Source organism: Lutra lutra, chromosome 7 (genome assembly GCF_902655055.1).
Source record: "Lutra lutra chromosome 7, mLutLut1.2, whole genome shotgun sequence".
Classification (NCBI taxonomy): domain Eukaryota; kingdom Metazoa; phylum Chordata; class Mammalia; order Carnivora; family Mustelidae; genus Lutra; species Lutra lutra.
This window is the reverse complement of record NC_062284.1, coordinates 37,284,160-37,310,783: the sequence shown is the minus strand read 5'-3', so window position 1 is coordinate 37,310,783 and position 26,624 is coordinate 37,284,160. Positions and strand designations below refer to the sequence as shown.

The following is a 26,624-nucleotide window of genomic DNA, read 5'->3' as shown; positions in this document are numbered from 1 at the left end:
AAATTACTACTGGGTGCATTCACAGAACCAGTGGCCTTGGTACAAGCTGAATATTATTAGGCAGGGCATTTCCCCAGGACACCACTAGAGAAACTTTTAGGAATTGAGCCACACCTTATACCAGGGACAATACATGTCCCACATTCTGTTCAGGATAGGGAGCTCCTTGACAGCAGGTAAGTATGGTCTGGTCTAAAAGCTGACCACACATACCATCTGGTTAGTTTAGGTCCTCTAAGAAACAGAAACTTAGATGGGATTAGATGCACAAGAGGTTTATTGGACAAGCACTGGTGAAGGTTAATGAGGGAGGACACACGGTTGGGAAGAGCCTTCTCATCATGATGCAGGCCTAACACTTGCAGGGAGGGGGAAATGGATTGGTAAGTAGAGCCTCACATTGCAACACAGTTCTGAAAAGGTCTTATCCAAGCTGAGGGAGAGTCTCCCAGGAAAGATTGTCTATTAAGGAAATTCTGTGTTGGGCATGAATGACCAGGCTCTAGATCCCTGCTATGCCCAGTCTTTGGGAGTAGGCCAGGAGAACAAAATGGGTAGATTTAAAGGTGCATGGTCGCCAGAGGCTGTCAGTCAGCTATGCAGGTTCTTTTGAAAGAGATCTAGGAGGCTCAACTCTGGCTGATAGAATTGTGATACTTAAGGGTGCATACTGTAATCCTCAGAGTGGCCACTAAAAATTAAAAGGTAAAATTATAGGTAAAATGCCAATAAAGGAAAGAAAATGGAATACCAAGAAATACTTGATTAATTAATTTTTTTAAAAGATAAAAGGGAATAAAGATAAATAGGATAGAAATAGAAAGATGATTGTCATAAAGCCAACCATCTCAGTAAGTACCCCCCCCAAAAAAGTACCCCCGTTCAACAATATGCTCTTAATAGTAGACACATGTTGAATATAAAGACACAGACAGGTACAGAAAAAGATGTATCATTTTAGCACAAAGCAAAAAAAAAAAAAAAAAAAAAGCACCCCCCCAAAAAAATCCTGGTAAGGGTGTATTAACATTACATAAGTAGACTTTAGGATAAAACATATTACTAGAGAAAAAGAAGGACATTTCAGGAACATAAAAGGGCTTAGTCATCAGGGAGACACAACTGATAAAAGAGCTTCAAAATTATAAAGCAAAAATTGACAGATATAGGGAAATAAATTCAGAATAGTTGAAGATTTTATAACTCCTCTCTCAATAGTAGAATAACTGGACAAAAATGTCAGTAAAGACATAAAAGCTTTGAGCAACACTATCAATCAACCCTCTTGGCATGTATAGAAGACTACAGCTAATATCTGAAGAATATACATTCTTTTTATATGCCTATGGGACATTCACCAAGATGGGCCATATATTGGGCCATAAAAGAAGTCTGAATACATTTAGAAGGCTTAAGATTCAACGTGTTCTCTGAAAATAGAGTGCAGCAATACAAATGTACCTGGGAAATCCACAAATATTTGGAAATTAAGCAACATTTTAAAAAAGATTTTATTTATTTAATTTACAGAGCAAAACCTGGAGTGGAGGGTGGGCAGCAGGAGAGAGAAGGGGAAGCAGGCTCCATGCTAAGCAGGGACCCTGAGGCAGGACTCCATCCCGAGACCCTGGGATCATGACCTGAGCTGAAGGCAGGCACTTAACTGAGCCACCTAAGTGCCCCAGGCAACAGATTTTAAATAAGCTATGGATCAAATAGGAAATCATAAAGAAAATTACAAGGTATTTTAACTGATTATTCAAGTGTAACATTATCAGATTATGGGATGAGCTAATTCAGTGCTTGGAAACAAATTTACACATTTAAGTGTTTATGTACAAAAGAAAAAAGATTTAAAGTCAGTGATCTAAGTCTGTCTTAGAAAAAAAAAAAGTAGAGGGAAAGAAATAAGAGTAGAAATCAATGACATAGAAAATGGATAAAAAGTCAAGAAAATAAAGGAAACCAAAGGTGGTTCTTTGAAAAGATTAATAAAATTGATATGCTATAGGTAGCACAAAAAAAGAGAGAAAACACAAATGACCACTATCAAGAATGAAAGGCACAGAGGTGCCTGGGTGGCTTAGTTGGTTAAGCGACTGACTCTTGGTTTCAGCTCAGGTCATGAGATCAAGCCCCACCTCATTCTCCCAGTTCAGCTGGGAGTCTGCTTGAGATTCTCTTTCTTCCTCTCCCTCTGCCCCTTCCCCTACTCTCTCTCTCTCTTTAAAATAAGTAAATAAGTAAATCCTTAAAAACAGAATGGAAGTTACATCCCACAGACAATAATAGTAAAACATGGGCAACTTTTTTTTTTTTTTAAAGATTTTATTTATTTGACAGAGATCACAAGTAGGCAGAGAGGCAGGCAGAGAGAGAGGAGGAGGAAGCAGGCTCCCTGCAGAGCAGAGAGCCCGATGTGGGGCTCGATCCCAGGACCCTGGGATCATGACCTGAGCCGAAGGCAGAGGCTTTAACCCACTGAGCCACCCAGGCGCCCAAACATGGGCAACTTTATGGCAACAATTTTAACTTAGCTAAAATAGACAAATTCTTTAAAAGCCAAAAATATATCAAAGCCAGTGTGAGTAGAAAGAGAAAATATGGATATCTGTTAGAGGAATTTAAATCATAATTAAAATTCAGAATTTTTTTAAAATTTAAAATTGGAATTAAAGATCTCATTATTTTTGATGATCTTGATTTCCTTCTAGAAAAGGTGCTTGGAAATAGGTACTACTTTTGAATGACAGATGTTTACACAAAAATAAGAAAGAAGGCCATTTGTAAATGATAGAGCAGCTTAGTGTCTTTTACTGTCTTTTACTCATTATTTCTTTTACCATCATTTCACTATTACCAAATGTTCTAGCCAGCATTGCTTTACTCTGGGATCATAGGCTGCACATTTGTTTCCATCAGAACTTTGCAAATTTATTGCAACAACAACTAGATAAATCTGTGTTTAGATCAATGCTAATTCATCACAGCTAGAATAGAACTGAAAACACATGGTGATTTAGTATTTTCTATACAAAGGACACTATTATGTGTGGTCCCCTATTTTCCTCTTTGTCATTTATATCATTTTACATAGCACAAAATGTTTTTAATTGAATGTATTCACATAAAATATCTATAGAGATAATATATTACAGTCAAAACTTCGTTTTTGGGCATTTAACCAAGTGGAAATTGTGGCCAAAAGTTGAAGGGAGCCTTTATGTCTTTGAGAAAACATGAAGCTCAAAGAAAGTTTTTGCAGAGAATTGTTATTGGTAGATTAACAAACAGGAAAGGCTCCAAATTAAAGTTAATGCTTCATAGAAAATTATAGTAAAATCTGCAATTACAGTTAGTTGCTCAGATCAGACTAAGGGAGGCAAGTTATGGGAAGGAAGACAAACTCTGTGAATGAGCACAGTTCCTGAGCATCTGGAAAGACCATTCACTCCATTCCTCATATTTCCGTGGTGCTTGGTTTCTATCCTTAGTAGTCATGCAGCACATTATACAGTGGACCCTTGAACAACACAGGTTTGAACTCCATGGGTCCACTTACATGCAGAATTTTTTTATAAATATGGTATAGTACTATAAATGTATTTCTCTTACTTACGATTTTCTTTTTTTTTAGTATTTTATTTATTTGACAAAGATCACAAGTAGGCAGAGAGGCAGGCAGAGAGAGAGGGGGAAGCAGGCTCCCTCCTGAGCAGAGAACCTGATGCGGGGCTTGATCCCAGGATCCTGGGATCATGACCTGAGCTGGAGGCAGAAGCTTTAACCCGCTGAGCCACCCAGGCACCCCACCTTCTTAATAACATTTTCTTTCCTTCAGCTTTTTTTTTTTTTTTTTGAGATTTCAATTTTTTATTTGACAGAGAGAGACAGAGAGCGTACACAAGCACACAGACTGGAGAGGGAGAAGCAGCCTTCACGCAGAGCAGGGAGCCCTATGTGGGACTCTCAATCCCAGGACCCTGGAATAAGGACCTGAGCTGAAGGTAGACACGTAACGACTGAGCCACCCAGGTGTCCCTTTCCTTTAGCTTCTTTCAAGAATACAGTATTTAATATATATAACATACACAGTAAACAACAAGTACATTTATTACCTTGATTGATATTTATGTTCTCCATAAGACTTCTGGTCAACAGTAAGCCATCAGCAGTTAAGTTTTATGCTGTTATATGCTGATTTTCAACTGCACCCCTAACCTTCAAGTTGTTCAAGGGCCAGTTGCATTAACATAATGTGTATATGTTCACACATATGTTCTGTAGGGAAATGTGGATCTCAAAATGTGGGAACACAGGGTCCTTTCTGTTGTGCATACCACACCATACTAGGTGAAATCTGTCTTTTTGAGTCTGAGGAGTCCCTTTCTGAGCATATTACTTGTTTGTCAGAGTGTCCTTTTCAACGTAGTAAAATTTTCTTTTTTTCTACCTGCCTGGTAGAGACCCTGGTTCTGGAAATTCTGACAAATAAAAAAATTATACATATTTATATAAAATTATATTATATATATATATATATAATAAGTATTATATATATTTTTAAGAGAAATAAAAATCACCCATAATTTAATTACCATAAAACCATCACTGTGCAGACTTCTGGTATTCTTTCCTATGTGTTTTTTATCCATATATTTATAATCCTCCCACCTCTACAAACACAAAAATTTGGTGTGATAGTTCTCTGTATTTGTTTCCAGGCACTTTCTGATGCTTGCTAATGAAATGGGCATAGTCCCTCAACAAAGCTCACTGTCTTCTATGGACCCCCATGAACATGTCAGAATAAACGCCGGTTTATTGTATATATACATATACATTAATACATGTATATGTACATATACATTAATACATATACATATATACAGATGTATATGTATTAATAGAGCATTAGTTTCAAATTGTACTGATGGAGGAGCAAAGGCACAGAACATTGTATGTATATGATGCACCTATTTGTGTGAAAACAGAAACAAAAAATGCTTTCTCATATGCTGGTATTCGCATAAAATACTTCTGGAAAGACCTAAGAAACTGCAGTATTTTCTCTGAGGACAAGGATAAGAGAGAGATTTATCATTTATTGTGTATCTTTTTTACTGTTTGGATTCCCCCCCACCATGACTATGTATCTATCATTTATTTTTATATTTGTTGATGAAAGTAACTATATAGAGAAGGAGTATTACATAAAACATGTAAATAAAAATGCCAGGATACTTTCAATTTATATAATGCTTTATTCTTATAAAATTATCTTTCTGGGGCACCTGGATGGCTCAGTCAATTAAGCGTCTGACTCTTGATTTCGGCTCAAGTTGATCTCAGGGTTGTGAGATTGAGCCCTGTGTCGAGCTCCATGCTGGGCATGAAGCCTGATTAAGATTCTTTCTCTCCTTTTCCCTCTGTCCTCCCACCCCCTCTCATACGCTTGCTCTTAAAATAAATAAATAAATAAAAATACCATTAACTTTTACACATCCATTTAATTTTTACAGTTTTATTTTAAAATGTACTTGCAACATATGTCCACACAAAAACTTGTACATGAATGTTCTTAGCACCATTAATCATTATAGTCAAAAAGTAGAAACAATCCAAATGTCTATCAACAGATGAATGGATACACAAAATGGGGTTTATACATACAGTGGGATATTTTTTATCTCTAAGAAGAAATGAAGTACTGACACCAGCTACAACATGGTGAACCACAAAAAAGTAGCAAGAAGCCAATTACAAAAGACCACATGTTATAGGATTATATTAAATGTCTGGAATAGATGAATTGATAGAGACAAAAAGTAAATTGGAAGTTGCCTGAGACTGGTGAGGTTGAGGGGAGATTAGGAGCAACTGCTAAAGGGCATGGGGTTTCTTTATAGGGTGATGAAAATGTTCTAAGATAGTGCCCGTATTTGCGTACTCTATGAAAATACTAAAAACTATTTTACACTTTCAGTGGGTCAGTCATATGGTATGTGAACTATACTATATCTCAATAAAGCTACTTTCTGATCTGTACCTGCATTGTTTTTTGTTTTTTTTTTGTTTTTTGTTTTTACTGCATCCACCAGCAGAATTTCCAGGAACATTACTTCAGATTCTTTATGGACATTATAGAATAAATTGACATTTATATATATTATATATTCTATAATTCTAATTATTCTATAATTATAGAATAAATTGACACTTTGTTCTTCTTTGAACATTTAGTTAGTCCTCTGGCAATTTTTTTTCTCTAGTATTTTATGCATTTATAGACTTACATACTTATTTTTTTTCCAAAAATTCTATCACCAGCATTTTAGTTTTTGTTTCTTCTGCTTTCACCTTCCCTATAAATAATGACCCTATAAACTCTTTTTGTGTGTGTGACCATAGCTTTACTTCTATTTTTAATACATGTTTAAGAATTATCTTGTCAAAAAATTCACACATAGCTTAAAACGGAGATAGTATAAAGTATCATGGGAAATGACAGACTCTAGTGCCCCACTTCCCCCTTTCTATTCCTGTTTCCCAGGAAAAAACACTTTCTAACTGTTTCTGTTTGTTATTCTGGCCATTATTCCCATATTGCTGAATAAGCTCGCACATCCGTATCCCAAGCTGCCTTCAAGCTATGACAGATAAGTAAATAGCCAACTTATGTTTGGCCAATAGTTTGGCCACTCATGGGGCTCTAGGTTGAAAATAATTTTTCCTCAGGAACTTGAAGGCATGACTTCATGGTAACATTGTTGAGCATCGTGTTGCTGTTGAGAAGTCTGATGATTCTTCTTTTGGGTTTCTTTTCTCTTTCTCTGAAATGTTTCATAATTATCCTAGTGTTTTAAAAATTTCACAGTGATGTGCCTTATGTGTATAGTTTTAAATTCCTTGTGTTGGGCCTTTGGTAAGCATTTCAGTTTAAAGACTGTTTCCCTTCAGCTCTGAAGCTTTGTGCAAGTAATTTCTGTAATAATTTTCTTTCCTCCATATTATCATTTGAGGATTCCAATTGGTTGGATGCAGAGTCACCTAGACTGATTCTTTCTTAACCAGAATTCTTTTTTTTTTTTTTAGATTTTTTTTTTTAAATTTATTTATTTGTCAGAGAGAGAGGGAGAGAGAGCAAGCACAGGCAGACAGAATGGCAGGCAGAGGCAGAGGGAGAAGCAGGCTCCCCGCCAAGCAAGGAGCCCGATGTGGGACTCGATCCCAGGACGCTGGGATCATGACCTGAGCCGAAGGCAGGGAATCCGAGAACACACAGAAAATGGCTTGAGTGACTGTTTTTTCACACCTTTCAAGGACGGTCTTATTCAGTCCCATGTTAGACGCAGAGAGAAATTAATAGATAACATACAGTGAGTGTCTTAGGAAAGGGGTCAGCAAACTTTAAACTTTTTTATTTTATTTATTTGAGAAAAAGAGCATGAGCAGGGGAGGTGGGGCAGAGGCAGAGCAGAAGCAGGCTTCCTGTTGAGCAGGGAGGCCCATGTGGGTCTCCATCCCAGGACTTTGGGATCATGACCTGAGCCAAAGGTGGACGCTTAACCAAGATCCCAGGACTTTGGGATCATGACCTGAGCCAAAAGCGGATGCTTAACCGACAGAGCCACCCAGGCGCCCCTAGCAAACTTTTTTAAAAGAGACAGATAGGAAATACCTTAGGTTTATGGACCTGGAGGCAAAAATTGAGGCTATTATGTAGCTACTTATATATCCATTTAAAATGTAGTCATTTTAAGTTTTTTAAAAAAAATTCTTATGGGCTGTTTAAAAAAAAAAAAAGCAGGTGGCTGGCCGGATTTGGCCTACAGCCAGATTTTTCTCAACTTATACTTTAGGGCATTAGGGTTCCCTTCTTTCACTGAATCTGAGGATTCAGAAAATCCTTTTTTTTACTTTCTCTCGTACTTTCCTTAACTTAGCCTTTTGTTCTACATTTTGAGATTTTTTTTTCAAATTTACCTTAAGCTGTTTATATTTGAATTCAACAGTCATTTTTACTTCTAATGTCTCTTCGTTCTCTAGTTGTTCCCTTTTTATACTATCCTGTTTTTGCTTTATGGATTCAAAACTTTCCCAAATATTTCTCCTTATAGGTTTTTTTTTAAGTGTTTTCTTTTGTTCCATAAATCATCTGTTTTTTCCCTTTAAGCACAATTTTTGTATTTATACATCTGTGATCTCTGATAATCTAATCATACTTAACAGTGATACAAAAGAAAAATTACCTGTTCCATATATACAAGGCATAAACATTCAACAATTCCATGCTACATTTTTAGTGTCCATTTATGTTTTATATATTATAACTGGTGGTTGCATTTTTTGTAAAACCTCTAGCTGAAATCAGATGCAAAGAGAAACTCTCTGATGATGCGTGTGTGTCTGTGTGTGTCTGTGTGTGGACCACCCAGAGGTGCAGGGTGATCTCATGATCTCATTGGGATCATGGCATTGCTTTGAGTTCCCAGCTTCTTCTGTGCTGCTTACTGCCTTCATCCCTACTTCATCTGTCTGCTGGTGAGTTGTTGAAATAGCCTACTTGCTGATGATCCTCATATTATCTTTGCTGTACTGGTTTTACACCTCTTACAGACTCCTTTACTATTCCTTCAGTGGGATCTCAGGAGGGAGAGGATAAATCTTCATGTTCAGGCTGCTGTTTTGAATTAGTATTCACACCACATGTGTTAAAAATGTATTGTTGCATTTATTGTGTGCCTCTCGTATACAGGAAACAACATGAGAAGTCTCTTACGGTGTTTATAATTCAGTGGGGAAATAGCACATCTTCCCTATTAACTTCGATAAAAGGAAGATTGTAGTCAGTGTTGTAATAAGCTGAAGACAGAGGAGTCGAAATGACTGGGGAGGTAAGGCTTTAAGGAGAAGCTGACATCCGAACTAAGGCTTGAACGTAAAGCAGAGAAGGTGTTTCAAGGGGAGAGACCTTAGCATGTACTGAAGTACAGGTCCGAAGTCCAATGAGTGGGGAGTCATCTTTTCCTAATGTGATTAGAATGTAGTATGTATGTATATTTGGGTTGGCAAGGGGATTGTTGTAAGAGATGAGGCTGGAAAGGCAAACTGGACTCAGATCATAAAGGATCATTCCATCCTCAGTCATTGGGATTTCCTTCTTTAGGCCATTGGGAACGACTTTTGAGTAAGGCAGTAAAGGTGGCCTAAACAGTCTTTTAGGTAAATCAATCCAGTTATAGTAGGAAAGATAAACTTAAAAGATAGAATAGTTGGGGTAGCAAATCCTGTTAGGAAGATTAATTAAACGCTAAACCAGGACAGCAGAGGCCTGATTAGATCAGACATTCTACCTATTTTCTTAGCAATATTTGTCAAACTTCTACTGTGTCTGCCAGGTACTTTGACGAACCTTGAAACTTTTGATTTTTTTTTTTCCTCAAAATGTTTTTCATGGTCTTTTCTCCCTTCGTATTCTCACTGGGACCATCTCGGGCAAAGCTCTCATACACACTTCATGCTCGAGTCCCTAGAGCCACAGTCTCTGTGGACTCCAGGGTTTCTCTCCAGCCTAATTTGTTTTGTGTATCACTGACAAAAATATTTATGTATGACCCACATAATGTCGTTTTTCCTTTAAAAGCTTCATTTTCTTCCCTACCAGCCAAGTCATAACTCCTTTTCTGGATTTCAGTACCCTCAGCCTGGCTCTAGCCATTTTCTAATTTTCTAATTTTGCCATTTTCTAATACAAAAATGTTATCAGTTTGATGTCCTTAGAGCATGCTCATTCTGCCCCCATGTCTCTCCTCATGTAATCTCCTTGCTGGGAAATATTCTCTGTATTTTCTTCAAATTCTTCCATTGTTAAGTTTCAGCTCAAAGTTCATCCCCTCCCAAATTCCTCTATTTCTTCTTATAAAAGATGATTGTCTTACACTGCTTTTCTATTTCCATGGTGTCTCATCTTTGACTGGGGCTTCCATCCCCATAGTTTGCTCCATGGCCACAATGTGACTGTACGAGAGCCAGCAGTCCTGACCAAGTCAGGAAGAGAAATGCAAGGGGCAGCAGTAACATTTCTTTCTTCCAGCTGAGTTAGCCCCACTTAAGGAGCTCTCCCAGAAGCCCATCCAATGACTTCCAATAGGTTGGCCTCTTTGGTTGTCCCTGGAAAAAAGGGAATCATTTTTAGATAGACATATTCAGAGTGTCCATGTTGAACAAGTCCAGAGGGCACTAATTACAGAGAACACAATACATAAAATAGAACAGAACATTCGATACTTTGATCTAGGTGATGATGACACAGCATGTGTATATAAAAAGCTCATCAGGCTGTGGCCAACAGACACATGAAAAGATGCTCAGCATCACTAATCATCAGGGAAATGCACATCAAAACCACAGTGAAATACCATCTCACACCTGTCAGAATGGCTGAAGTAAAAAACACAAGAAACAACAAGTGCTGGCGAGGATGTGGAAAAAAGGAACCCTTGTGCACTCTTGGTGGGAATGCAAACTGGTGCAGCCATTGTGGAAAATAGTGTGGTTCCTCAAAGTGAAAATAGAATTACTATATGATCCAGCAATTTTACTACCCAAAGAATATGAAAATACTAATTCTAAAAGATACATGCACCCCTGTTTACTGCAGCACTATTTACAATAGCCAAAATATGGAAGCAACCCAACTGTCCATGAATAGATAAAGAAGATTGGTACACACGCACACACACACACAATGGAATATTAGTCCACTATTAAAAAAAAATGAAATCTTTCCATTTACAACAACTTGGGTGGAATAGAGGGTATAATGCTAAGTGAAATAAATGAGTCAGAAAGACAAATACCATATGATTTCATGCATAGGTGGAATTTAAGAAACAAAACAAATGAACAAAGAAAGAAACAAACAGAAAAACGGACTTTTAAATACAGAAAACAAACTGATGGTTACCAGAAGGGAGACGAGTCGGGGGGAATGGGTGACAGGTGAATTGTATTAAGGAGGGCACTTGTCATGATGAGCCCTGGGTGATGTATGCAAGTGTTGAATCACTATATTGTACACCTAAAACTAATTAACACTCTATATTGGGCACCTAGGTGGCTCAGTGGGTTAAGCCTCTGCCTTCGGCTCAAAGGCGTGATCCCAGGGTCCTGGGATTGAGCCCCACATTGGGCTCTCTGCTTAGCAGGGAGCTGCTTCCCCCTCTCTCTGCCTGCTTCTCTGCCTACTTGTGATCTCTCTCTGTCAAATGAAAAAAATTAAAAAAAAAAATCTTTAACACTCTATGTTAATTATACTGGAATTAATGTTTTAAAATAGAATACATGAGGGAAAATGAGCTAAATATTAAGAAAATAGTAAGAAAAATAGAAACATAATTAAAAAAATTATAAGGATAAAGAGAATCCAAATAAGCTGAATAAAGTTTATTGAAGGCAGAAAAGATGTTTCTTGTATGTTGCAGCCTAATATCAAAAAATACAACTTTTTTTTAACTTGGCATTGGAATACTTAGATATCTGGCTCTATATCAGGCTATGGAAAATATCAATAAATGAAAAAAATAAAGACTATATTTACTTTTAATAATTCTGTCATCACTAGTATGTATTTTGTATATTTTAATGACTTTTTAAGAGATGTTTATTCCAATTGCATCTTCACTGTAAACACTAAATGCTATAGATTGAAACTATAGTTCTATGTAATGCTTTTCTCCAATGAAATACTTTTTTTATGTTAATACAATTACTTGTTTTCTTTTTGTATCATTTACTTCATATGTTTTGTTTTATCTTATTTTATGTTTACTTTGAGAGGCCATATAACTTAGTAATTAAGAGCATGTATTTTGAAATTATTCTGGCTAGATTAAACTAAAAGTTCTACCTCTTAATTGTTCTGAAACCTAAAAAAAAAAAAAAAAGTCATCAGGTCGATCAGTCTGTGTATGAAGGTTAGTAAACTTTATTTATTTATTTAATTTAGGAAAATTAATGCCTCTCTCCCCCAGAGTTGTACAGTATGGTGACCTGGGCATATTGTTACAGGTAAAATTAGGATTGTGTTCTTAGAAGGACATATGGGAGAGTGGACATTGGCTTAGGTATCTAAATGTCTTTGTCACACCTGTTAGACCTTTTGCTGAAGGTTGTTAATACTTTTAATATGGAAACCAAAATTGGGGGGCTTCGAAGGTTTTTTTGTTTGTTTTTTGTAAACCAAAGTTTTAAAATATCACAGTGTGTAATGTAATATATCATAGGGGGAAAATCAGTTTAAATGTGGGAATTTTTTATATGTCATCTTAACCTCTGGTATAAAAAATTGTTAAAGATTTTCTTTGTATTTGATATTTAGTAGGTAGTAGCTTGATGTTGAAATATTTCAGCAAACATGAAAGTATCAGCTTTGAAAAAAAAAATACTGCATGCTAATTTTTACTCATCCTGTAAGTGAAAACTCAGTGTATACCTTTTGAGTGCTTGTGTCCTTTATATAGTAGAAGCAACAAATAGTTATATCAAGTCACTACTAAAAAGGATTCAGAAAACTAGTTTCCATAAAATCAGTATCTACTTTGGGTAGTTCTAACTTGATACATAAGAAGTCAGTAAATAAAATTGATCATAAGAAGTTAAAATACAATCTATATTTTTAAATATTTAAATAATTTTTGAAATTTTCTTTTATCCTATTTTAGAAAAAAAAAATGTAAAAATAAGCACGCAAATCCACTTCGTTGTTATGGTAGAACTATCAGAAAATGGGTGACATAGGATTGCCCTGCCTTTGTATGACATGTCTCGTATAATTTAAAATAACACCATAAATAGAAGGAATTAGGAAATGGCAACATCTCAAGCATTAATTTCTCAGAGTCCGGGTTGATTGATGTTCACTTGTTTTTAAAGTAACTTTGTGTTTTTCTTACTTAGGTCCATCCTCAGCAGCACCGGCTTCTTTTCGAAGTATTTGATGAAAATCGGTTGGTAAGTTATATTGTACTGGTGGCGTGAAACAGGAAGCGAGGGTCTATCTCAGTAGAGCAGCGCCTCATGGGCTGGGAATCCATGACGTGAGAGGCGACTTAAGGGGGTTATGGAGGCTCTGCACAAAATGGAGAGGTGGATGCAACTTTTTCCCCCTCTTTCCTGGTGCTGCTGTGTACCCTTCCACTTTCCCCCCCAAGTACCTCTCTTTCTGTCACTTCTGCACAGATTGCAGTCTTACTCAAGGAAAGCTGGCCTCTTTGTCTCACCTTCCCTCACGCTCATGCTCTGTGCTGTGGTGGGTATGCCCAGGCTCAGGGAGCCCTCTCCCTGAGCGGATTTGCCTCATTCCCTCTCCCTACCCACCCCCACTCTTCTACAAGGAAGACTGTCTGTCCCCTTCACACTGATAAAGTCCTCTAAAGAACAGTTAGCTCGGGACGCCTGGGTGGCTCAGTTGGTTAAGCGGCTGCCTTCGGCTCAGGTCATGATCCCAGCGTCCTGGGATCGAGTCCCACATTGGGCTCCTTGCTGGGCAGGGAACCTGCTTCTCCCTCTGCCTCTGCCTGCCTCTCTGTCTGCCTGTGCTCGCTCGCTCTCACTCCCTCTGTCCCTGACAAATAAATAAATAAAATCTTTAAAAAAAAAAAAAAAAAAAAGAACAGCCAGCTCTTACCTAGGTGGATAAAAAGACAAAAGTAAGCCTGATTTTATTTTTATTAAAAGATAGTTCTAATTCCTGATTTCCTAAAGACTCTGTTTAAGTCCTATCATCTTCGTAATTTTGTCTCTTAGGAATGCTATTTCAGATCTTCTTAGCATCGTACGTGTATATTTTAAACCTGTAAGATTTGAACACGAAGGTGTAAGAACAGTGTTATGTATTCAAGGCATATCAGTTATTAAGAGACAATCATTGATTTTTTAGCTAAGAAAGAAACCGGATTTTTAAAATTTGTTTTTAGTGTCAGACTACACAACATATTTTTCCCCCTCAAGAAGCGATAACTATAGTAGTAATGGAAGATACTGCAAATGAAATCTATCTATTAGCAATCGTAATAAGCCAAAGGGCTTCTTTATTGCCAAAGGACACTTCATCACTAACTGCAGTCAAACTTTTTAAGGCTGATTGACATGACAGATGTTGACGTTTGGTTATCAGAATGGTCAGGTGCAGAGTTTTTTGTTTTCTGTTTGTGTTTTTGCCTTTTCTGTAGACTAGAGATTTTTTTCCACCTCTGTCTCTACAGATTTTCTAGATGGGACCAGGTGAAATTTAGTATTTGTGTTTTTTAAATCATGAAATAAACACACAAATAAGTGCATATAATATAAACCCTTACTTTATTTTTATTTTTAAAAATATTTTATTTATTTATTTATTTATTTTTGAGAGTAAGTGAGTGAAAGAGAGAGAGAGAGAAAGGGAGCAAGCAGGGGCAGAGGGAAAGGGAGAAGCAGACTCCCTGCTGAGCAGAGAGCCCAATGCAGGGCTCGATCCCAGGACCCTGAGATCATGACCTGAGCCGAAGGCAGAGGCTTAGTCTATTGAGCCACCCAGGTGCCCCTAAATCCTTATTTTAAACAATAAGACAAATATCTGCACACTTATTACTCAACTTAAGAACTAGAACATTACCAAAATCTACAACCCCCCCTTTCCCCTTCCCAGTAGCATCTCCTTTTCTTCCCCCACAAGTAGTAGCCACTGTCTGGAATATTGTGCTTATCATTGCTTTAAAAAAAAAAAAAACTTGTTTATCATGTATATATGTATCTCTGATTATAGTTTCCTTTGCATATTTTTGAATTTATTAAAATACCGTCACTCTGAATCCATTCCTCTGTGACATGTTAACATGTGCCATTTAACATGTGCCAACTGTGTTGGATGCTCTGCTATGCATTAGAAATACAGCTTTTCTCAAAAAGCAAGAAATAGAATAGGGTGACGTATGTCATACTAATCCCCTGACTTGTTGTTAGTCCTAGCAGGTATTTGAAGTCTACATATCACCTGAGATGTTTTAGAAACTCTAGCCATTCGTAGAGTAACAGGCTTGCTTGTATAGCAGTTAATGTCCTGTGCTACTATAAATGTCATTTATGTTTATTCCCCTATAGCATTCACAACTAAATTAAGAACACATCCTTTTCCTAGCCAATTCTCTTTGGAAATGTATGGCGAAGGGCACAGATAAAATTTTAAGCAGAAAATGTCTTGTCCTCTGGAAAATATTTGTAATATACGTGTTAATTTGTTTTGGAAAAAAAAAAAAGAGTAGGCTTATATCCCTCTTGTTCAGTCCATTTTAAGACCTAAGGGTTATAAACCAGCAGTTTGGGGATGGTGATCGTGATGGTGATGATAGTAATGGGACATTTCTGAATGATGTGCCTTGAAATGAAACCAATACGAAAATCCTTGCTTCTTTATCACTGACCTAAAAGATACACCTGCATACATCCAGCCTGAAGCTTCAGGAGATGTCTATATTCTATATTCTGAATGGAGATAACTATGCTTCTCAGGTTTAGTGGTTGTATTGGTCAGGGTTTTCCTGAGAAACAGAACGAATAGGAGATACACACACACACACACACGCACACGCACACGCGCGCGCGCACACACACACACACACACACACAGGCAGAATGAGAGAGAAAAAGAGAGAGAGACCTGTTTGAAGGAATTGGTTCATGTGATTTTGGAAGTTGGCAAGTCTGAAATCTGTGAGATGGGGTGAGCAGGTTGAATATTCCAGTAAGAGTTGTTGATGTCACAGCCTTGAATCTGAAACCTGTAGGGCAGGCCAGCAAGCTGGAAACTCAGGCAGTTGTAATCTTGATGTATGTAATCTTGAAGTGGAATTGCTTCTTCTTCAGCAAATCTGTCTTTGCTCTTAAGGCCTTTAGCTGTTAATGAGGATGACCACATTATGGAGGGTCATCTGCTTTACTCAGAATCTACCGATTTAAATGTTCATCACATCTGAAAAATACCTTCATAGCAACATCTAGACTGCTGTTTGTCCAAACAACTGGGCTGAAGAGCCTAGCGAAGTTGACACATACAATTAATCATCACAGTGGACTTTGGCCTTCAGAATTCCAGTCAATGATGAGGGTTATCCAGAGTTGATCGATCATCGCATTGTTTTCTATGTAGATCATCAATAACCAAATGCCTCAGAATGTGGGGCCCTGAGCTTCAATCTGATCCTCAGACATTATCCATTTCATTCCAGAAGGTGAAATTCTTCAGGACTTGCATAGATTCCTCCCAGATGAGGGCCATCACCGCTCTCTAGCTCTTCTCCACTTAAGTTTGGGGTTACTCTCCTCTTTTGGAATATCTGACTAAGGGGCTACATTTTGCCCCCAGTTCTCCACTTACCTGCTGTGATGGTGGGACAGATCCCATGCAGTCCCAGCCCAGAGCCAGCAGTGCACCCTGGTTGAACCTCTCTACGGTTGAAACTCAGACTGGCAGGCTGGGAAGTGCATGTGATTCTCTCACCTTCTTTTTCCTTGGCTGAAACCCTCCTTGAAAACTTTCAATCATCATCCCTTCTTGTCCAGCTGCGGTACTTTTTGATATTTCTTCAGAAGTGATAGCTGGATCAACTTAAAAAAAAAAATCCTGAAAGAAAGCTTTAGGCAGTCGGAGTAAGTGTGGTGACCATCCATCCATCCATCCATCCAGATTTCTCTCTGGTGCTACTTTGTGCTTACTCGGTGCCCAGCATGAGCCCAGGAAGATCAGAAGAAAAGTGTAGTTATGGTCCTGGCACTCTGCAAGCTTGAAATCTAGTTGGGGCGCTTGAGACTGAAGCGTCTAGTGAAGCTTACCAAAGAGAAAACATTTATCTAACCAAATACCTGAGGCTCAGTTATATCAACAACAGAGGAGCTTTGCCTGTTAACTAGATGTTTTAGGCCACAGGCATGAGCAGTTAGATCTCATTAATTAGCCTCTTAGATGTGTTCCCTTCTTTGAGTTATGAGACCTCTAACTTAATTGAGGAAGAAAAGCTGAAGTCATTTGAAGACAAGGTGAAAAGATTGGGACTCTTTCTTCTATAAAGAGAGAGGATTATAAGGGAATACTTACTGAAGTCTGTAAAATCCTAAAGGAGGTACGTTATATAAAACCAAAATTACATAATAATTTTATTGCTAAGTTTACAATTATTGTACATATTCTGAAACAGTACTGTATCATCCTAGTCAGAAACATAATTTCATAAATTCCATATTTCTATTTCATCATATTCTAATTGATTAAAAATAGTGTTTAGAAAATTATGATTGAGAACAGATCTATCTTAAGGCGTTTTCTTTTTTAAACAAAGTACAAGTATATGTTTTACATATTTACTTTTACTTAGAAAAAAAAATCTTACTTAGAAAAATACAACTTGGGTGTAGTACCATGTGGTGTAAACAACTGAACTGTTTTACTTTTTACTTTCCTATGAATGAGCTAGTATATATTTATTACTGGAGTTCCAGCTATAAAATTCAGGTAAGGGGTTTAAATATACCCTAGAGTATTATTTAAAAATAAATTTGTTTCTTTCAAATAGAATACCAACCTTGGTCTATGACATTTAGGGGAGAAATTAAAATATTAAACTTTTATTACCTAGTAAACTGAAAATAAAGTAAAGGTTAAATAAATACAAAGCAGAAAAAATATATATACAAAATCACAACCTCTAGGAGGACAAACAGTCTACTGTTCTCTACTGCAGGAGCTTTATCAACAGTAGTAAGTAATTCCACCTCTAGGGCAACGCTAGTATTCAAAAATGTAAACAAGTATGTACTTTGTTTATACAAAGAAATGTGCGGCAAGGTTTATTCTTTATAAATATCAAACAGCTAAATGGATTGTTTCAACACACCAGTAGGGGCCAGCAAAGAGCTCTTAGAATTTTCAGAACAGAATTGGCATTGAGATATGTTTATTTGATGTGTTAAATCCTTTTTTGACTTCTTTACTTACCACACCACTCTCTTAAGTGAATGAATTGCAGAGACAGTGGAATAAAATATCTGGTGTGCTCAAACTATATTGGGGTATAGTTTTTCTGTCTAATCTGCATATATTTTTAATGGAATGTTTGCCTAGGCTATTTCTTGGCAGAGTTTTAATAGTCAAAATATAAATGGCATCATTTAAAGACTGTACTACTTGGCTGGAAAAGGCCTTAAAATTACAGGAGAAAATGCTTGGTGACAGCTTCTCTTAAAACTTTTCTTTCTCAGAACTATGCTCAATTTTTCAATAGTATTACTAGGCTAATTTTGTATTTCTATCCTTAAGCTTTCACTTTTCATAAGTGGTGTTTTGGAAGCTAAACTATTTATCTATCTGATTTAATGCGTCTGTTTTAATTCACCCCAAAATTTTGGTACTTCCGAATTTATACGTCTGTTGAATTCACACATTAAAAAAAAAAAAAACAAAAACAGAATATATGCCTTTCTGCACTAACTTGACGAGATTCCTAGTTTGTCTGCTCTTTGGAAATTCAATCCTTGATTTGATACTCAATTACATGGGGTTTCATTCCTACCAACTTCCTGTAATTCTATCCCTCTGGGTAAAAATATTAGTGGTCAAACTGCTGGAGAAAGTATAGGCGCCTTGATTCACATGGTTAAATGTTCATTTAGTAGAGCAGAAGTGAAAAAAAAAACACTGTTTCAACTTGAAATGCTAGAAGATTGTTGTTCTTGTGTTACTCATTCATGCAAATTGGAGAAGGTATAATTGAAACAAGGTTGGCAGTGTTTGAGGCAGTGTGCTGCAGCTGAGCTCAGCTGAAAGGTCGCTGGAAATCAAGTGCTTTGTAAGTGAAGGCATTTTGACTACAAGCGATTCAAAATATGTGGAAACGTCAGTCTCAGGAATGGGTCGTCTTTTTCTTTCTATGATATCTGGTATCTAAGGTTTTACTTAGGAGAAAGACTACTACTTCAGAGCTCTTTCAGGCACCACAAATGATTTTTTCCTCTGATGCAGCCCAGCTGCCGCTAGCCTGTCTACCAACAGAGATCTTTGTTAAGACTTTCAGCCCTTAACATGTTTGGAAATGAGAACAAATGGCACAAAGCTTACGATTGCACTTTGCAGCCCGAAGAAGCAATACTTACCCTTTGTCAGAAAGCTCCGGAGATGATTTGGAGAGCAGTGTTCTCATGTGCTTCAAGAGACCAAGCCGGATTTCAACGTCTAACGTTGTGCAAATGAAGCTGACTCCTAGACAGACCGCGCGAGCTCCGTTGATGCAGGGAAACGTTAAGACTCAGGAAAGACCATCTGTGCCTTCACCTGAAAATGTTAATAAAAAGAGCAGCTGTCTGCAGATTTCACTACAGCCAACAAGGTACAGTGGATGTCTCCAGCCTTGCAGTGTCTTAGCTGATGGGGAGGATGCTTCGTGGACGTGTGTCTTGAGGGACGGCATGGAGCACAGTGCTGTGGCTGAGAACGAACTGAACGCTGTGAGTGATGGTGACCTTGTGAGCAGTCCTGCCCTTCGCAGCCGTAGCCTTAGCAACTTTTCCACCAGTGAGAATGGGTCTTCCAGCAGCAACGGTAGTGATTACGGGTCGTGCACCAGTATCACGAGCAGTGGTTCCTACACAAACAGTACCATCAGCGACAGCAGTGGTTCTCCTTTTCCACCAACGGATGATCCTTTTTTGGGTGGAAATGTCCCTTCCGACAGCACCTCCAATAGAAGTGTGCCAAACAGGAACACTACTCCATGTGAAATTTTCTCAAGAAGCCCAAGTACTGTTCCTTTTGTCCAGGATGACTCGGAGCGTGGACTAGAAATTATGAAATTGCCAGTGAGCAGGAACTCGAAAATTCCACTAAAACGTTGTTCATCTTTAGTCATTTTCCCTCGGAGTCCCTCAAATACCCCACCAACCTCTCCGACAAGTACGGAGATTCTTCCAAGCAAAGGATCCTATCAAACCTCACACCAGTTTATTATTTCTCCCAGTGAAATTGCCCACAGCGAGGATGGGACTGGTGCTAAGGGATTTCTTTCCACAGCTGTCAATGGGCTCCGGTTATCGAAAACAATGTGTACTCCCGGGGAAGGAAGAGACATACGAGCACTTCACAGGAAGGGCTCATTACAAAAGAGAATTGCTGTTGCACGTAATAGTACGAATCAGCCTGCCTGTGAAAAGTCACCTGAAGGATATTCCTGTGTCTCAGTGCACTTCACCCAACAAAAAGCAACTACATTAGATTGTAAAACAGCAAATGGTGATTGTAAACCAGAGATGTCAGAAATGAAGCTTCATTCTGATTCAGAGTGCATTAAGCCTATGCACAGGACATCTGCACGTTTACCATCCTCTCAAAACATAGATTACCAAATAAATATCAATAGACAGTTGGAAAGACCAAATTTACAGATAAACAAAAACCATGCTGTTTTACAAAGAAGTATTTCATTGGGAGGAACTTACCCAAATGTTTCCTGTTTATCCAGCCTTAAACACAATTGTTCCAAGGGGGGACCATCACAATTACTCATAAAGTTTGCATCTGGAAATGAAGATAAAGTTGATAACTTATCAAGAGACAGTAACAGAGATTTCACAAATGAACTATCTAATTCTTTAAAACATTCTTATGAGGTAAGTTTCCTTTGGTCTTGGGTCTTGGTAAATGTTAATTTATACCAGAAAAGCTTTATGAAATATTTGGTTAAAATTTATTATGACTTAGCTAGCGTTTTATAGTCATAATCTTTGTATTTGCAAATCTGAAGGACCCCCAATAGTTTTTCAATCTATTTGTTATTTTACCAGTATTAGAATATGCATTGAAAAGAAAGAAGAAATCTTTCCAAAGTGATTTAAGGCATGAAACATTTCTGTAGCACAAAAACAAGCTTTAAATAATAATTTATTTCATAACATTTTTACCTTGGTATATTTTTTCTTTAAGGAACATAGCATTTTTATGTCTAACTCCATATTTTATTCCTCTTTCAAAAATGTTCATTCAGTATTCACCCCATTTAATCATTGTGAAATAAGGTAAAATATAGAATGGTTATTTAAAATATTAAATAATAAGCCTACATAAAAGTGTAAAAATGTTGTCACAAATGAACGCGAAGAAAATGTTCCTCTAAAATATGTGTATTTAGTAGAACATTGATAAAAACGATTATTCTGCATGTTTAAAGCAGAGGAAAAATAAATGGCATTTGCATTTGTATATACCCTTAACCACAGGAATTTTGTTTCCACCCAATTTTCCTTTAGCTACCAGTTAAGACTGCTTCTAAAATGTAACTCGGTCTTTCAACAATATTGAATTATAAATTTTATATTTTTTGAATTTGGTTTCAATTGCTAGGCGTTTCCCATACTCTTCTAGTTACCTTAGTAATTTGTTATTTTGATAATTTTGTTTATTAGTCATTTAACTCTAATGAATCTTAACCAAAATAGTTTTTTATATAATTGAGCCTTTCCAAAGTATTTGAACTTAACTAGATTTTCCAAAGTATTTGAACTTAAGTAGATTTTAAAAATTTCTGTATTTGGAAAGTCTTGCCAGATTCCAGGAAATTAAAATTTTTTTCTGGCTAAACCAATTCTAGATGACAGTACATAATAGCTTAGGGGGAAAAAAACATCTTATCTCTTTATCTGTGTTTATATAACTCAGTATCTATATTAAAAAAAATTTTTTTTTACTTCTGGACAAGTGGCTTTAGGTAAATAAAATATTAAGTAATTGATAGTTTTCTCTCTTTTCAAATTTCATAAATATAATTATTGTTACCCAATACCCAGATGTTAATATAAGCAGCTACTTTACTGAAGATGAATAAAGATTAGATTTCAAATTCTGATCTATATTTTAGGATAATTTTATTTATGAGACTTTTAAGAAACTAGTTTTTAGAGGATGATAATCCATGGAACTGTTTTGCCTTCTGAAAGAAAACAATGAAGTGACATTATAAAGAAACATATTAATAATTTGCTAATTAAATTACATGTACCTTGTAAACTTATCTTACATTTAAGGAAATAAATCTGAAAGGAATAATTAACTTAGAAATATTTATAGATAAATGTATTTATAGACATAGCCTTAAAATAGTTGATTTAAAATAAAATAAAATAAAATAGTTGATTTTGTAGTAATATTATAGTTTGTTAATGATACTTTTGAAAAAAGGTATTTTTAATGTTTTTTAATAAAGTGTGACTAAATGCCTTTTGCATAGCAAAAAAATATACACTTATATTGTTTTTTATTTAATGTAGGTAAGCTAACTTAAATATTTTTTTGTGACAGCCAAATGTCTAGCTTTGCGCACATTCTGTTTTTGGGGAGATTATTGGATTATAAATAGTTCAGAAATGTGTAATTTGCTGGAGAGCTTTAATTTGTTCCTCCAGTTAATGTTTATTAAGCAACTCTACATAAAAGTATTGGTAAGCAATGCTGCAACCACTAAATTCAACATAAACTAGATCTAAATTGATCTAATTGATTGGTAAAGGCTTATTTTAAAAGGAAAATGCTAATGTTGTTTTTCCTAAATTTAGCAGTGGCAACAATACAGGGATTTTAGAAATAATCCTGTGTTTATCAATAATTATATATTAATCTAATTATAGTGGTATATTGTAACTCATTTATAAATAAACAGCTCCCAAAATATTTCCCATGACTCCAGTTAGTCTGGGTTAGTATTCTGATATGCTGAGTCTGGATTCACATTTAACAAGTTGATATTAGAGTAGCATTTAGTAATGTCAGCTATCTGTACCGAGCAGCCGTGAAATTAAATCACTGCTTTGGTCAGGGACCCTGGTTTTTAAAGCACTGAGAGTCTAGAAATTCTTTTCTTACGTGTTTAGCTACCAGTCTCCAGCAGCATAATATCCCATTTCTAGCTCTCTATAGTAAGCACTCATTAATGGCTAATATTTTAAAATCTAGTGAGAACTTTCACCTGTATCTGCAACAGGGCTCTGTTCTGTGTTTACAACTTAGAATGAAAATGGGACTTTGTAGTCTGTGTGATAATGTTTATTTTATTTATTTGCTATCAAAGAACATAACAATAACTGGCATATGTTTCTTATATATACTTGCTGAAATACAATATTACTTTTGTAAAGGCTGTGTAATGACATTTGACATGAAAGTAGGTAGTTGATGTTTTAACATTGTAATATTTTGTCAGCTCAGTCAAGAAATCATTTTTATCTAGTTATAAAAATGACTCTTCAGTTTTCTAAACTCTATGGACAGTTTACTCAGTTGTTACTTTATTTTCTCCTGTCTATTGTTCTCTAAATCACCTATGTTGTTAGGATGCTCAGAGATTTTGTTATCCTATTATTTAAAGTACCTCAGCATTGTGCACAAGTTTGTACATGTCTTCCATTCTTCAGACAGATGCACATTTTTATCCAAAAGTTTGGCTTTCCATTTTTTATGTTACAGAATTTTTCTTCATTTCCTGTTGCTTCATCCTGGGTTGGTAAATTGTTTAAGCCTGGTGTGGTAGAACTTTAAAAAACCCTTTCTCAATTATTTTGAAAGCCTTTAACACTAATCTCAAGATGACACATTTTAATTACTTAGTTGTTCTTCTAAAATAAGTGTTTTAAATATGTATTTGTTTTAGTGTTCCATTATTTTCACGGTTCTGTTAACTTTAGCAGACTATTCAGAGACATTTGGTTAAATTTATTTTAAACAACACTTAATCTTTCCTATAAAAACTAATATAGTTTATAAATATTGACTCTAAAACTGTGATGCAACAATGTGAATGACCCATTTTAGAAATTTGGTAAGAGATGTACACTTGTGAATGCATATCTCTTAGAACTAAGGAACTAGAATATTTTTTTAAATTTTTTTAAAGATTTTACTTATTTATTTATTTGACAGAGAGAAAGAGATCACAAGTAGACAGAGAGGCAGGGGGAAGCAGGCTCCCTGCCGAGGAGAGAGCCCGATGTGGGGCTTGATCCCAGGACCCTGAGATCATGACCTGAGCCGGAGGCAGAGGCTTTAACCCACTGAGCCACCCAGGCACCTCTAGGGTAGAGGAACCAGAATATTAATTTCAGAGCGGTTCAGGGAGCTGAGTTGTTTGCTTCAGAAACACTTCCGATTTCTCTGTAGATATGATTTCTTTAATTCATTCATCTGGCACACATTTGAGTGCCTACTGTTTGCCAGACACCGACCCAAACCCTGGGAACAAAAGATAATAAAATACGGTCTCCTTGGGGGAACTCCCATGCTAGTAATAGAGATATGCTGGTAAACAAACAGAAATTCAGTCTAACGGGTGATGTGCTAAAATAGAGGTGTGTATGAGAAGGTGAGAAAGATGCAAGAGTACTCATCTGGAGGAGGGGACCTGGTTGATAGAGGGAGACTTCGCGGCGGTGGTGACATTTGAGCTGAGTCTCGGTAGGTGAGTTGGAGTTCACCAGGCAGAGAAAGCAAAGAGGGTGTTCTGGAGTAGAGATTCTCAATTTCGGCACTTGTTGACATTTGGGTTGGATACTTTTTCTTGTGGGAGTGCTGTCTGGTGCCTTAGGACGTCCAGCAGCATCTCTGGCCTCCACTTCTTAGATGCCCGTAGCACCCCTCTCTTCTAGTTGTGACAATCAGAAAACGTCTCCAAATGTCACCAAAGGTCCCCTAGGGGCAGAATGGATTCCTGTTGAGAATCGTTGCTCCAGGCAGACGCAGCAGCATGTGCAAGGCTAGCTGTGTGAAAGGGGGTGTCATGAACTAAGAGAGAGGATCCAGGAGAAGGGCAGATTGAGAGGACAATGGAGAAATCATGCGGTATTAGGTTCATGTATTGAGAGAGTGCCCCTGGGTGCTGGTGGAGATACAAGATCAGGGCTCCGGAGAGAAGCAAGGGCTGGAAAGGTAGCTCGGGAGTTACAAGTATAGTCAGGGCCTTAGCTAAGGATGAACCAAAAAGCATAAAAGTGAGATGGGAGTGGGTAGTAAATCAGAATTCTGGGGACCACAGACTATGGGGGACAGCAGAAGAAGAGGTGATCAGGAGACCAAGAAGAGCCACTGGAGAGGCAGAGAGGCCAGGAGAGCAGGGAAGCCCAGAAGTCAAGGGAAGGGACAATTCAAGGAGGGCAGCATGTAGGACCACAGAACCCATGTGTCTGTGGCAGTTAGGAGATCCGTGGTGACTTCAGCAAGAGTGTGATCAGGGGTAGAGCGTGAAAGCCGGGCTGAAGAGAGAATGAAACAGGTGAGGAAGAGAAATATCAGTGTTATAAAACAGGCATGAGTCAGTGTGGGCACGATATATACTGAATGGTTGGTATACAGAAGACATGGTGTTGGGTGGATATAAATGCACAAATTCTCTGTCCATGAGAATATTGCAACCTAGTCTCTAGGGGAAGACGGGGCTTCTAGTTCTCCATTCTTTTGCCTTTGAACTATAGTATAAGCGAGTATGAGCAGTGAAACCAGATCTGGAGATTCAGTAATCTGAAATTAAAGAAACAACATGTTAGGAGTGCAAACTTGACGCTGCCTGAGTAGTCACAGCGCACTTTGAACAGTATCATTCTTAACTTTCTCCTTCTCTCTCCACCACCAAAAAGGGGATGAAACAAAAACAGAGCCTCCGCATAGGAAGCAAGTCAGGGTTAAAAGGACGGTGGCTACAAACTACTCAGAAAATAGACGTCTCTGTCTTTCTGTCGTGGGCTTCTTCCGGGATATGGAGCCCACCGTGTACTAGCTGTTGTGAGGCCTCCCCCTTCTAGACCCACTGTCCCTTTGCATTTGGGTGACCGTGAACAAGATAGACCAGGAGAAGTCAGGACCAGGAGGCTGTTTGGGCAGAAGGGGCTGGGCACAGTCCCTGCGTGGGGCTAGTCTGTGTGTTGAGGTCAGCAGGGTGGTTAGCAGGCGTGAATGAGTGCTAAGAAAGGGAACCAATGATCTTGTCAACATGTCCAGGAAATACCTGAAGTATTGCTCAAGTGTGTGGTTCTGTATTCTTTGTTTGCCCTGTGTGAGACTGGAAGACTATAGTCAGATGAAGACAGACACTTAGCAATGGAAGAAAGCATTTCAAGACAAGAGATGAGACAATCTGTCCAGATATGGGAGCAGTTGTTGAAAAGAAATTTTATGAACCCTGAGATTTCACAAAGCTTCTTAGATAGAACTAGAGCAGATCTGAGAACTTGAAAGGGCAAGTGGGTAGCTTGTTTTTGTACCTTGCAGTTCAATTCTTGGGCTAGTAACACAAAGAATATCTTGACCAAGAGAATCCATGATCTTTCTAGTTAGGATCTAGATATCTCTGGGGATGGGAAGTAGGGGGATCATCAGGCTTTCTCTTGATTCAGATGTGTTACAAAACCACCACACTGTGAAACATTGTGTGATATGCCTTAATAGAAAAAAATATTACAAAAAAAAAATTTACATCAAGGATATTGGTGGTACAGTAGACAATCTCTTTAAATGCAGTTGTTTGTTAAGTACAGAAACATTTTGGGTGCCTCGGTGGCTCAGTGGG

At 37.4% G+C, this 26,624-nt stretch overlaps 1 protein-coding gene across 5 annotated transcripts in view; it reads left to right on the top strand.

Annotated features, from left to right (window-relative positions):
- NEDD4 (NEDD4 E3 ubiquitin protein ligase) overlaps positions 1–26,624 on the top strand; it is a 129,369-nt gene that overhangs the window by 36,324 nt on the left and 66,421 nt on the right. For 3 of the 5 annotated variants that reach the window (XM_047735900.1, XM_047735898.1, XM_047735899.1), the window contains one exon: positions 12,961–13,014. In XM_047735900.1, the coding sequence (XP_047591856.1) occupies positions 12,961–13,014 (54 nt within the window). Of the gene's footprint in view, positions 1–12,960; positions 13,015–18,688; positions 20,692–26,624 lie in introns of those variants that run through there. The other 2 variants (XM_047735897.1, XM_047735896.1) reach the window with 2 other exon arrangements.